This window comes from Neofelis nebulosa, chromosome 10 (genome assembly GCF_028018385.1).
Source record: "Neofelis nebulosa isolate mNeoNeb1 chromosome 10, mNeoNeb1.pri, whole genome shotgun sequence".
Lineage (NCBI taxonomy): Eukaryota > Metazoa > Chordata > Mammalia > Carnivora > Felidae > Neofelis > Neofelis nebulosa.
In genome coordinates this window covers 9,633,754-9,646,656 of record NC_080791.1, presented here as the reverse complement: position 1 = coordinate 9,646,656, position 12,903 = coordinate 9,633,754, and the positions used below count along the sequence as shown (strand labels likewise).

At 37.7% G+C, this 12,903-nt stretch overlaps 1 protein-coding gene across 4 annotated transcripts in view; it reads right to left on the bottom strand.

Moving 5' to 3' along the window:
* SIK2 (salt inducible kinase 2) overlaps positions 1-12,903 on the bottom strand; it is a 121,467-nt gene that overhangs the window by 61,672 nt on the left and 46,892 nt on the right. The window contains exon 2 of one of the 4 annotated variants that reach the window (XM_058690217.1): positions 7,761-8,039. The exons of 1 other annotated variant lie outside the window; for it this stretch is intronic. In XM_058690217.1, coding sequence (XP_058546200.1) covers positions 7,761-7,812 — 52 coding nt within the window. In that variant the 5' untranslated portion in view covers positions 7,813-8,039. Of the gene's footprint in view, positions 1-342; positions 463-7,198; positions 7,218-7,760; positions 8,040-12,903 lie in introns of those variants that run through there. 2 more of the 4 variants (XM_058690219.1, XM_058690218.1) reach the window with 2 other exon arrangements.

Here is a 12,903-nt window from a genome sequence, read left to right as displayed (position 1 = left end):
TCTTCGTACCAAATTACTCCGGCAGCTTCCAAGCAGGACTTTATGCTTCCGGTCTCTCCTGTCTCTCTCCAAGTTATCTTATATACAACTCCATTATTTCTACAAAAACACTGCTTTCATAAGGTTATTCCTCTGCTTATGAACACTCCTCTCTGACCTCAGCAGCTCCTCAGTATGATCCATAAAGTGTTAATAGATATTATATGAAAAGAAAGACTTGGTGAGTAGGAAAGTTTGGAAAATACATGATTAGAGATGTTTGCATACAACAGAACTTCTAAGAACCTTTAATGTACTAATGTGTAATGTAAATCTTCTGGAGAAAGATTTAATATTTCCTACCTCGTGACTACAGAATGAATCCTTTTTTCAAGAAGCAGGTCAAGAAAGCACACTTTTGTGAACCATACTGTAGGAAATAGTGGCATATAGAATTATCCAATACCATGTTCAAATGTGGCCCTAAGGGATGTAGGTAAAAACAACAAGAATACAGTTGTCTTTGTGACCATTCCTGTGTTGTATCTCAACCCTCTCCCATATTCTGTGGGTTCTGTCTCTTACCAACAGAGCTCACTAAGCGGGGGGAAAGAAAACCCACTTCACACTGCAGATATATGTAATGACATATTATCTTTGAAAAGAAGGGCCTTTCTGGATTTTAACCTACTTTAGTTTTCCTTTTGATCCATAAATAATTTTGTTCTTCAATGAACATATGTTATAGTTTGAATCTTTTGCTTGCATACTCTATCAAAGAGTGTATCATAGGAGATACTTTATTTTTAGATTCATTTTAATAATCAGTATGCATAAATTCAGCAAGGTACAGGCCATGGGATATGTGACATTCCTACTAAAAATTAATCTTAAAAATCATATTAAATAACACAGTGTGCATATTAAGTCTTTCAGGTTCAGGTTTTGGAAAAATGTCTTTATTGGTACTATAATCTTACATGGCATCCGCACTGTGAAAAAGGGACTTTCTCCAAATTATATTCCAAACTTTGCAAAAATTTTCCATGACTCAGTATTTTTTCTTACAGTAGTAAGAAACACTGTTTCACTGAAATCAATGTAGTACTTATTGAAAAGCTCTGAGGAAGGACTGTGTCTACAAGAATTCAGAAAATGTATCCAAAAGAGATATACACCAGATATATTTCAGGATATCTGCCTACCATGCCCTTTTGGGAGATAACTGTAATAAACTTTCATCCTGACACAACTTTAATTTTCTTTAGGTAAAATTCCCACAGTAATTTGCATTTTAAAGGAAGGGGTTATATACCAATGTTTATACCTTTGAACCGAAGGATTTTCTTGCCTTCATCAAAAGACTGACATTCCTTTCTACCTTCCTGATATAAGGCTTCCGTCCCAACTCCAGAGATGGGCCTCATTAGTCTCTGGGTAATCCCATTCCCCCTTGCCTGTGATGGGTTTAGGGATGATATATTCTTTTTTTTTTAAATTTTTTTTTTCAACATTTTTAATTTATTTTTGGGACAGAGAGAGACAGAGCATGAACGGGGGAGGGGCAGAGAGAGAGGAAGACACAGAATCGGAAACAGGCTCCAGGTTCCGAGCCATCAGCCCAGAGCCTGACGCGGGGCTCGAACTCACGGACCGCGAGATCGTGACCTGGCTGAAGTCGGACGCTTAACCGACTGCGCCACCCAGGCGCCCAAGGGATGATATATTCTGATGGCTTCTCTTTCTTACCAACAGAGATTATTAACACAAACAAATCTCTAATTGCAAATGTGGCCAATGAAACATGAGGGGACATCTGCTCATTCCCAGAGCAGATTTTAGGAAAACTTTTCTCAGTTTCTCCTAAGAAAAAGCCACAGGAAGAAATGCCCACTTTCCTTTCTGGGCGTTATTATATCTGGATGTGGGGCCTGGAATGGCTGTAGCCATGTCACCGTCAATCCTGACGGTGGTCACGTGAAAGGATGCAGAGAACACAGGGTTCTTTATGACACTGAGTCTCCAACCTACCAACTCTTCAACCTGCCCTTCCTCTAGATTTCCTACTGGAGGAGATAATACATTTCCTCCTTTCTTAGCCAACTTGATTCAGGTTCTTACTATTCGTAGCTGAAAGATTGCTGGATCAGGAAGGGCACTGTGGCTTGGACTGAGTGCATTGAATGAATTAGATTCCCTCTCTTGGGAAATACAAGGCCTGAGAAACAAAGAGAGAAGCTGCCACTTAGTTGTGAGGAACCGAACTGAGAGAGTCTATAAAAACAGGCAACTCGTAGGAGCATTATAAAAGGAACAAAACCGAGGAAGCCAGCTAGGCTAGAGAGAAGAGGGATACAGACATGTATAGCAAGAAGCAGAGAAGCCATTAGGAAGAACAGCACAGCTCCTTGAAGAAAAAGATACTCTTAGATTTCTAGTTCCCAGGCTGCTTAGTTAAGCTTTTCTTAACCATGAACTACCAGGAGACATCTCTGTAACCTTACACTGTACTTCCTTCCACCAGAGTTAGATGGAGTATGTTCTCTGCTGCTTAACGAGTCCTGTCTTAGGACATATGAGCATATATGCAAAGGGGAAAGTCAAAATAGACGAAAACTGCAAAATCAAAGGGGCCGAAAATAACAGACGAAGGATGAAAGAATGGCTCCAACAACAGTAAAACTTAACAAGATTGTACAAGTAAATGACAAGTGCACAAAATGATCACATCCGCAGTATCAAACAAATTGGCCCCTGAGAGAGATTAAGCCATGCATCAAAGATGTTCTACACATGGCAAAAAGGTGTCCAGATCCAGCATTTGATTTTCAAACCCTTTCATGACACATTTTTCCCTTTTACTTATTTTTAAGCTTCTGGAAAAGGATGCATGGGACTGATGTTTTTGCTCTGGAACCTCTCTCATGTGGTGTCTCTTTCCTCCATTCCTCCCCCCACCCCCACCAATGAGTTTTGCTGCTATTACTCCATATTAGCCCTGACTACATTTCACTTGGGTTACTACAATACTTGTCAAGGTAATCCCCATGGTTGTGGGATCTCCCAATTCCAATACAAATTAATCTTTCTAAGCAGAACTCTATTTCATTCCTCTATTTAAAAATTCTCATGGGGTGCCTGGTGGCTCAAGTCGGTTGAGCGTCCGACTTCGGCTCAGGTCATGATCTCACGGCTCGCAGGTTCAAGCCCCACATCGGCTCTGTGCTGACAGCTCAGAGCCTGGAGCCTGCTTTGAATTGTTTCTCCCTCTCTGCCCCTCCCCTGCTCACACTGTGTGTCTCTCTCTCTCAAAAATAAACATACATTAAAAAAAATTAAAAAAAAAATTCTCAGTGCCTCTTCCGTGTTTATGGCATGAATTTATCCCATATTACTCCTTAGCCTAGGTAGTATACAGAAATTCCATGATACATGGTTTTAACACTTCTTTTATGCCTTTCCTATCTCTTCATATTAACATCTCACTGTCCACCTTTCCTCCCCTGTGTGCTCCAGCCAACCTGAACTGCTTTGTTCTCCATGTAAACTTCATAATTTTTCTAAGTCTGAACTTCAGCTCATGCTATTACTTTTACCTGAAGTTTAGCTCCTAAGCAAAATTCTCTTCTACCTCTAAATGTTCTTCCACCCTAGTAGGCAGCACAAAGAAGTAACCGATTTTTAGAAATAGCAACATGTTCTAATTACTAAGATCAGCATATAAATGGATCAGAGCAGATACACGCGAAATCACTTTAAGGACTAACAAGTCAGCAATACTTTTCCAAAATAGAAAGATAGAATGCAGTCAGAATGAGAGTTTCCAAGGGCAGCAGCAGTCCAAATGCTATCCAAAGGTGTCAGATACATGCTCTTTTAAATGGTCCTTCAAGTTCCAACTCAAATGCCATCTCATACAAAAATCCTGCCTTGCCCATTAAGGTCTGTCATTGTTACATGAATAGGTCTCATTTAGTCCAGCAGAACTGAAAGCAGAAAACCACATCTTATTCAATCTATAGTCCACAACACTAAGAACAGTGACTTACAAGTAACAGATGTTCAGCAAATGTCTGTATAAATTTTATTCTCAGGACATTAGAGAAGAAAAGCGACAGTGAGATCTCCTTTTCTATCTTCAGGTTAAAATAAAAGGAAAGGCCTTTTAAAGGGTTTCTATTCTCAAGGGGAATCTGAGTTAGCTAAACATCTAGTTTAGAGTGTAAAAACAATCAGTGTGTAGCAGTAGATTGAGGGAGGAATCAAAGTTTCTGAGAAAACTTAAGAAAATTGAATGGGAACTGAATTGGGTAACTAGCTTACTAGCAACTCAAGTCAGCGTTTCATAGCTTGATTATTTTATTTTTTTTTGGAATACCAAAATCACTAATAGAAAGGTCATGTACTATGTGCGAGGCATAATGCAAAACAAAATTTCAGATCAGGCATTTCAAAGCGGTAACAAACCAGAAACAAATCGAATGGGTTACTTTGCTTATGAATAACCTGTCTGTTTCTTTCCATGAATGAGTTTCTCTAAAAAGAGATAGTAAGTCCTAACGACTGCTATGCCAGTTATCTTCATGAAGCGGTAAACTATAAACTGGTGAGTGGGGGCGACTGGGTGGCTCAGTCAGTTAAGTGTCTGACTTCAGTTCAGGTCATAGTCTCGCGGTCTCAGGTCTTGTGAGTTCGAGCCCCACGTCCAGCTCTATGCTGACAGCTCAGAGCCTGGAGCCTGCTTCAGATTCTGTGTCTCCCTCTCTCTGCCCCTCTCCTGCTCATGCTCTGTCTCTCAAAAAATGAAGAAAGAAAGAAACAAACTGGTGAGTGGTACCTTTGGAGAAGGTGGGAATGTGCAGCAAAGGACCTTCAAGTCCTCTAACAGCCACAACATGGTACCCTTGTGTTAGGCCTATCAGCATTTGATATGCTGAACAAAATTATCTACATATGAGTACATTCAGGTCGATAAGCCTTCTGGGTAAACTGAAAAATAGCACATTCTCTAATAAATGAATAACTAAAACTATTTATAGCAGAGAAATGGATAAAAGCAATATAAGTATGTTTTGGACTGCCTGTCTTGGTCCATAAAAGCACAATTTTTGTTCAAAACAGTAATCATCAATGCTAGATAGTCAATTCTTTCAAATTCTTTAATGAACATTTACATAGTGTTTACAATATACTGTGGGCTAAAGACTGCCACGAGCTAGAAATACAAGCATAAATAAGAAACATTTACTGCCCTCCAAAACTTTAATCTAGTAGGAGAGACAGACCTAGAAGCATACAATTATTAAACGGCAAGTACAGCATTGAGAGATACACAGAGGCTCTTATGATACCACAGAGAAGTGACCTCTTCCCAGCCGACCTAGCACAAGGGAGTCCAGAGAGGATTTTCAGGCCATTGTTCTTTCAGTAAAACCCCTATCACCACTACCATTACCATCTTCAAAAGCCCCAGTACATACAGCCAGATACTAAGCAACAGACTACCCACACAGACTTTAAGCAAAAGTTAATATAAAAAATGGACATGAAGAAATTACTAATATGCCCTTAGCTATATAAAGAAGATGTCAGATTTTACTGGAAGATGAGGTGACCAAAGCAAGAAAAACATTTTTTTTTAATTTAAATATTTAAGTTAAAAAATCTTTAAAAGTCCTGTCCCTCATGTATGTATCATTTGTCTGTGTGTGTGAATATGTATATACAAGCACACATATACGAATGAAAGATTTACTGATTAACAAAGAGTTTGCTGTGTTGCAGAATAACGTTTTAAATGTTTTTAAAAAAATTTTTTAAATGTTTATTTAGTTTTGAGACAGAGAGAAACAGCATGAGTGGGGGAGGGGCAGAGAAAGAGGGAGACACAGAATCTGAAACAGGGTCCAGGGTCTGAGCTGTTAGCACAGAACCCTATGCGGGGCCTGAACCCACGAACTGCGAGATCATGACCTGAGTCGAAGTCGGATGCTCAACCGACTGAGCCACCCAGGTGCCCCAATGTTATAAATGTTTTGATTAAATTTTCTCTCAAAGGAATTTGTATTCTGAAGTCAGATTTCATACTCATAGTTATTTTCTAAAGGGCATCGATGGTGAAAAATAAAAACAGTCCTTACCTGGGGAGGCAAATTTCACCTCACGTTAAACATAAAGTCAGATCCTCCATGAAGTTTTTCTACTCTAAAAATGTGAAGCTGATGGGTGTACAGATTCTTAATAAGACGCCACAGATGGACATGGTTAGTGAAACATGGTTTAAGACCGAGGAGAAGAGGCAGTTGATGACAAGCAGAAAAATGTACAGTTCTCACTTACATTTAGGTGTGGGGAACTAATTTAAAAGCTACTGGAGACGCCTGTCTTAGAATTCTAAAACAATGTGTAAAGAAGTTCCTTTATACCGATTAAACTAGCATAATATGAAAGAATTTACCTTTTATTTGAAATAACTTGTAACTGGGTTTTTACACAGATAGAACTATAAACAGGGTACTAAACGACAAAATCAAACAACGAAGTCAAGAAATATGTAAAGAAAAAGAGGCACGTGGTTAGTACCTATTTTGGCTAAACAAGCTGACACAGGCCAAATACTGTTTGAATAATAATGACTGAAATCTTGGAGCAGTATCTACCGCAGACAGTAAAAACCTGCAGCGTAGGAGATCGGACATCAGATATTTCAACAAGCAAATGAAATGTGTATCACAATAAACGAAATCAGCTACTCCAAACCAGACATCTAAGTTTCTTTTTTTTCCTTTTTTTTCCATAAAAATTCATCCTATCAGTAGAGATTCTAAAAGTTTTTTTCGCCCCTTTAAAAATGTTTATTTTGTACTGAAAAGCACTGAAATAACAAAGCAGAAATTCCTCTAAGAGGAAATAATAAGATCATTTTATGGAGCAGATATTTAGTAGCACAAACTTTACCATAATCATGTTTTACCGAAACAATTTCTGTATTTGCTTTCCCCACAGTTTTTTTTGTTCCAAGTTTTCAACCATGGATCCCAACTTATAATTAACTTTAGAATGCTAAAACACACATGCAGGTGACATAGAATGGCTAACCAAAAAAAATGGAATAAAGCAAAGTGAAATCAGAAAGGTGTTTATACAGATGACTTAACAAATTGCAAGTAACTTAGAAGGAGAGGAAAGACAGATCTGAGAAGGAAAAAAGACAACTCACATCAAAGAAACCTCCCAGCTTGTTCCACAGTGGTCCTAAAATTACTGGTGGAACGTTCTGGTACCAGCGTTGAAATTGGATCAAATCTATTTTCTTTGGCATAAGTTGTTGCTACAAGTGACCATTTCTCACTGCTTTAAGTTCTTGCAAGTTTCTGTGCAAGGCAAAATACACAGTCACGTCTGTGTTCAATCTGATCTCCATCCTGTGAGGACAACAAGCCTCCATTAAACCAATGTTAGGAGCCTCTTCTCTGAAAATGCCAATTATCTTTCCCAATACCCTTCTTGTTGGATTTTCTTTTTTCTCCTGCTATTGGAACAATTCTTCTGGGGCAGAGGAAGGATGGTACCAGGGTGGAGGATCAAGTTACTCAGCATTTCTGAGCTAAGGAGGAAAAATGACAGGCTGCTTTTCTCACTCTATGGTTTCCAGAATGATTCCAAAAATGACAACATTCAAATGTAAGTATGAAGTTATTTTTATGATGTACAGTATGATTGAAGGATCTCCAACTAAACTGTCTTTTCAGAAAAGAAATAACAATGTCCTTTCCTATTACCTCTATAGTTGGATGATGGTCTCCTGTCTGTTCTGCTCTTGGAGGGGCCCATCTTTCTGGTGGAGGGAAAGGGTAGTCGGTCCCAGGGTTGAGGTTCAAGTTACTGAGCCCTCTACCAGTATTGCTGAGCAGAAGGAAAGACAGACTGCTGTGTCTTCCTGGAAATTTTCTTCTTGGGGCATCTGGAAAGACTCAGGATTCAGCTGGGTTAAAATAAACTTCGTGATTGGTTCATGGAAGCCAAATCACAGCTTGAAGCTCCTCCTTGGATCTGTGGGTCTAGACAGGAAGGTGATGCTCAAGATTCTCAAATTGCTGAAAGTTGGCCCAGAAAGGACTCCCACCAAGTTTCAGCCTTCTAAGAGTTTTAAAAGAAAAAAGTGAGGTAATCTGACATTAAGGATCTCCATGTACTAGAGACTGGGCTAAGAAATGAGGACACAACAATGAATAAAAATCTAGAGTATCTAATTTCAAAAACACAGTGTAATGAAGGAAAGAGACAGGTGAAATATGTTTCAGCATTATGATACAGATGTTAGCATAGTTTTAATGGAGCAGGAAAAGGTAGCACCCAACTCTTTAATCTACTGGGAGCTTCCTTCTTTTCTAAAACACTGTCCTGGGGCGCCTGGGTGGCACAGTCGGCTAAGCGTCCGACTTCAGCCAGGTCACGATCTCGCGGTCCGTGAGTTCGAGCCCCGTGTCAGGCTCTGGGCTGATGGCTCGGAGCCTGGAGCCTGTTTCCGATTCTGTGTCTCCCTCTCTCTCTGCCCCTCCCCCGTTCATGCTCTCTCTCTGTCCTAAAAATAAATAAAAAACGTTGAAAAAAAATTAAAAATAAAATATAGTAATATAAAACACTGTCCTAATTCTTAATGTAGACTTCAAAGTTCTCCAAGTACTCTATATTACAACCTATGTTTTCCAGTATTACAAATATTGCCAGTCCACAGGGAACTTGTTCACCCTTCCATGATTTCATATGTATCATTCCTATTGTCAAGAATGTTCTTCCACCTCCTATCCATTAGTCCTTCCTATTTGTCTTTACTCAAACTATGTAGCAACATAGTATGTACAGTGGTTCTCACGTGTTAGTTAGTGGTTCATAAGAATCACATTGGGAAGCTTGGTAAAAAGGCCAAGTCTTGGATCCTATACCCAAGAAATACAATTCAGCAAGGTCTGGTATGGGACCTAGAAATCTTTTTACACAGTTACCAATATAATTTTGATGTCTGGTCTACGAAACGGGACTCTGAGAAACACTATTGTAATGGTTAAGGGCATGGGTTTTTTAGTCAAGCCTCATTTGAGTTTGAATCCTATCTTTTCCATTTATTAACTATGTTATCACAGGCAAATTTATTTTCCCACTAAGTCTCCCTTTCCTCCTGTATATGAGGATGATGGTAACGTATCCAACTACGTATGTCTTAAATGGGACAAGAAATACAAACAGGTAGCAGAGGGCCTGGGACAAGGTGATTATTCAATAAATATTACTGTTATTAGCATTATTAACAACAATTTAGAAGTCAGCTTTCTGATCAAGGCCATCTGAATCTGGCTGCTTCTGTCTCTCCAAACACTTATATTAGATGCTCTGTTGCAGAAATCCAAATTGCTCTCATTCACATCTAAGTAGTTCATGTTTTTCACGATAACTTGTGTAAAAGTAGAGCAGTGAGCCAAAGGCAGCACAAAGTCCCAAGATCATAGTCGTGACATACTGTCTATCACCAGGATTCTTGGCAAAATTGCAAACTAGGAGATTTGATTTTGGTGCTCTACCAATTTCTTTCGTTTGTCCTCTCCTGCATCTCCCTCACATAAAAGTGACCCACTGCCTGTAAAGATGTTAAAAAGTCACAAGGGATTAATTTTGGCCATAGATCCCTAGCCACCAATTTCCCATAGATTTAGTGTATCCAATGATAAGATTTAAAGTTATATGTGTCTTCTGTGTTAACTCAAGATTTGATTACAGTGCTTTATATGTGTGTAAACACACACATTGTTTTATATATATAAAAACAATGTATGTATATACATACATATATAAACGTTGCCTTTTATTACTGTATGTTTTTCAGTATATACTCAATACATGTGACATGTTTTTAAAGCAAGTGCCTAGATGAGATCTTAGAATTACCTGTATCCTCTTCAATCATGAAGTTATCTGGGATACATAAATGTATGAAAAGCTGATACTGGCTCCTTGGTATAGCTAGTAATTGCTTTTTTTTTTTTTTTTTTTTTTTTTTTAGCTAATAATTACTCTTATGTAGCATTTACACAATGATTTTGGAGTAACAAATTATTTCCATTAAAATTATCAGTCCAGTCCATATACCTCAACGTAATAAAGGCCAAATACAAAAAACTCAGAGCTAACATATTCAATGGTGAAAAAGAGCAATTCCTCTAAAATCAGAAAAAGGACAAAGATGTCCATTCTCACCATTTTTATTCAACATAGTACTAGAAGTCCTAGCTACAGCAATCAAATGAAAAAAAAAAATTAGAGATACCTATATTGGTAATGAAAACTGTCACTACATATAGATAACATGATACTACAGACAGAAAATCCTAAAGCTCCACCAAAAAACTATTAGAATAAATCAAGTCAATAAAGTTGAAAGATATAAAACTAATATCCAGAAATTGGTAGTGTTTCTATATACTAACAATAAAGTAGCACAAAGAGAAATTAAGAAAACAACACCGTTTACAATTGCAACAAAAAGAAAAAATACCTAGGAATAAATCTAACTGAAGAAACGAAAGATCTGTTCTCTGAAAACTATAAAGAGGTGATGATAGAAATTGAAGATAACACAAACAAATGGAAAGATATTCCACATTAACGTATTGCAAGAATATTGTTAAAATGTCCACATTACCCAAAGCAATCTACAGATTCAACACAATCCCTATCAAAACAACAACAGCATTTTTCACATAACCAGAACAAATGATCCTAAAATTTGTATGGAACTATAAAAGGCCCGGAATAGTCAAAGCAAACCTGAGAAAGAAGAACATAGCTTCAGGTATCACAATTCCAGATTTCAAGATACACTACAAAGCTGTAATACTCAAAACAGTTTGGTATTGGCACAAAAACAGACACATAGATCAATGAAACAGAACAGAGGGCCCAGAAATAAACCCACACTTAATTGGTCAACTAATCTACAACAAAGCAGTAATGAATATACAATGCAGGAAAAGACAGTCTTCAACAAAATGGTGCTGGGACAACAGGGCAGGGCAGCTACAGACCCTGCGAAGTCATCCTGGCCAGAGTAACATACTTGCCACGGACAGAGCCAAAATCACAACTTACTATACTGAATCAAATTAAACGAAAGTGTCTGCCACATTACAGGTGTTCAGTGCCTATCTGCTGAATGACTGAATCAATATACGGTAAGTGGTTACCTTTATATACATCAACCAGACTAAAAAGAAATAAGTGCATTATTTTTTTTATTTTTATTATTTTTAAATGCATTTTTAAAACCTGAAACTAAAAACAAGTGAGTTTCCCATTAGAACTCAGTTAAAGCCTATCTAATTCCTGCAGATCTCTACATGAATAACTCAAATTTCAATTACTTTAATTTTACTTCAATGAATTAAAGACCAATCTTCCTTGCATGTGGTAGGTGAAATATTAAGTGTTTTAGTGAGGAATATGTAGCTTTAGGCAACTTAACAATATAATAAATCTAGCTCTGAACTCAGAAGTGCTGTTAACAAAAGAGGTGCACTAAAAGCAATAAAAATCAATTTTTATATATACAATCAAAGACAGAAAACACAACTTTTCCTCTATGCCAAAACTCATAATGAAACACTACTATTTCCAGAAGATTCACACCTACTAAGACCACTTGTATTGTACTGTATATATATTATACGTATTTGTATTAGGTAAACATAAAAGTAGAGCTCACTTTGGTTTTAGCTATATTGAATACAATCTTTCTTGCAGTGGTTTTTTTTTTTTTTTTTTTTACTCTCATTTACCTTATATAATTTTATGGTAAGCAGTTTTCCTATTTTAAACATAATAACCTAGGGAAAAACAAGCAACACGGTCAATTAAAATAACTGTAATAATAATTTGTATTTTGATGTTTGAATCACTGGAGGTCTGAATAGAAAAAAATGGAAGAGGTTGAAAATGCTTATTGAAGAAGATCAATAAAATGGGGTGCCTGGGTGGCTCAGTCGGCTAAGTGCCTGACTTTGGCTCCGGTCATGATCTCACAGTTCGTGGGTTCGCGCCCTGGGTTGGGCTCTGTGCTGACAGCTCGGAGCCTGAAGCCTGCTTTGGATCCTCTGACTCCCTCTCTCTGTGCCCCTCCCCTGCTCACACGTGCTCTTTCTCTTTCTCTCGCTCAAAAATAAACATTAAAAAACTTTTTTAAAGATCTTAAATAACAGCAAGTAGAATATATAACTACTGATAGTCATGTGTTTCTATAAAGAGCAGAGATTTTCTTCTACTTGTTCAGGAAGTTCATAATAGAGATAGTTTAACCAAATCAAGAGTTGAAATCTGGTTGCCCAGAAAAGCCAGAGAAAAAGATAACTCGTTTGCTGAAACTAAGATTTAAAATATATCGAAATAAACGATATTAAGCGATAGCTGATCAGCATACTGACATAAGGTATGTACATCTACTAATCCAATGTTTTATGGGGAAAGGATCTACACTCAAGCAATAAAGCTTTCAAGACAAATCAACTGTTTGTAGTTAATGTTGAGAAGATACTAAGTGCCTTGAATTAGTGTTTTTAGTATATCAGTAAATTATATTTTTCTGCCTGTCTTCATTCCCTAGATCAACTTCTGGATGTACAAAGATTTCTAAGTGTTCCTAGAATAGTTAAAATTTTTTTTTTTAATGAAAGAGCTATTCCGGAGAAAAGATCTTCTTAGCTATGAAAAAGTGATGTTAAAAAAGTACTAGCAGGGGGCGCTTGGGTGGCTCAGTTGGTTAAGCATCCAACTCTCGGTCTCTGCTCTGGTCATGATCTCACAGTTCATGAGAACAAGCCCTGCATTGTGCTCTGCACTCACATCAGGAAGCCTGCTTGGGATTCTCTCCTCTCTCTC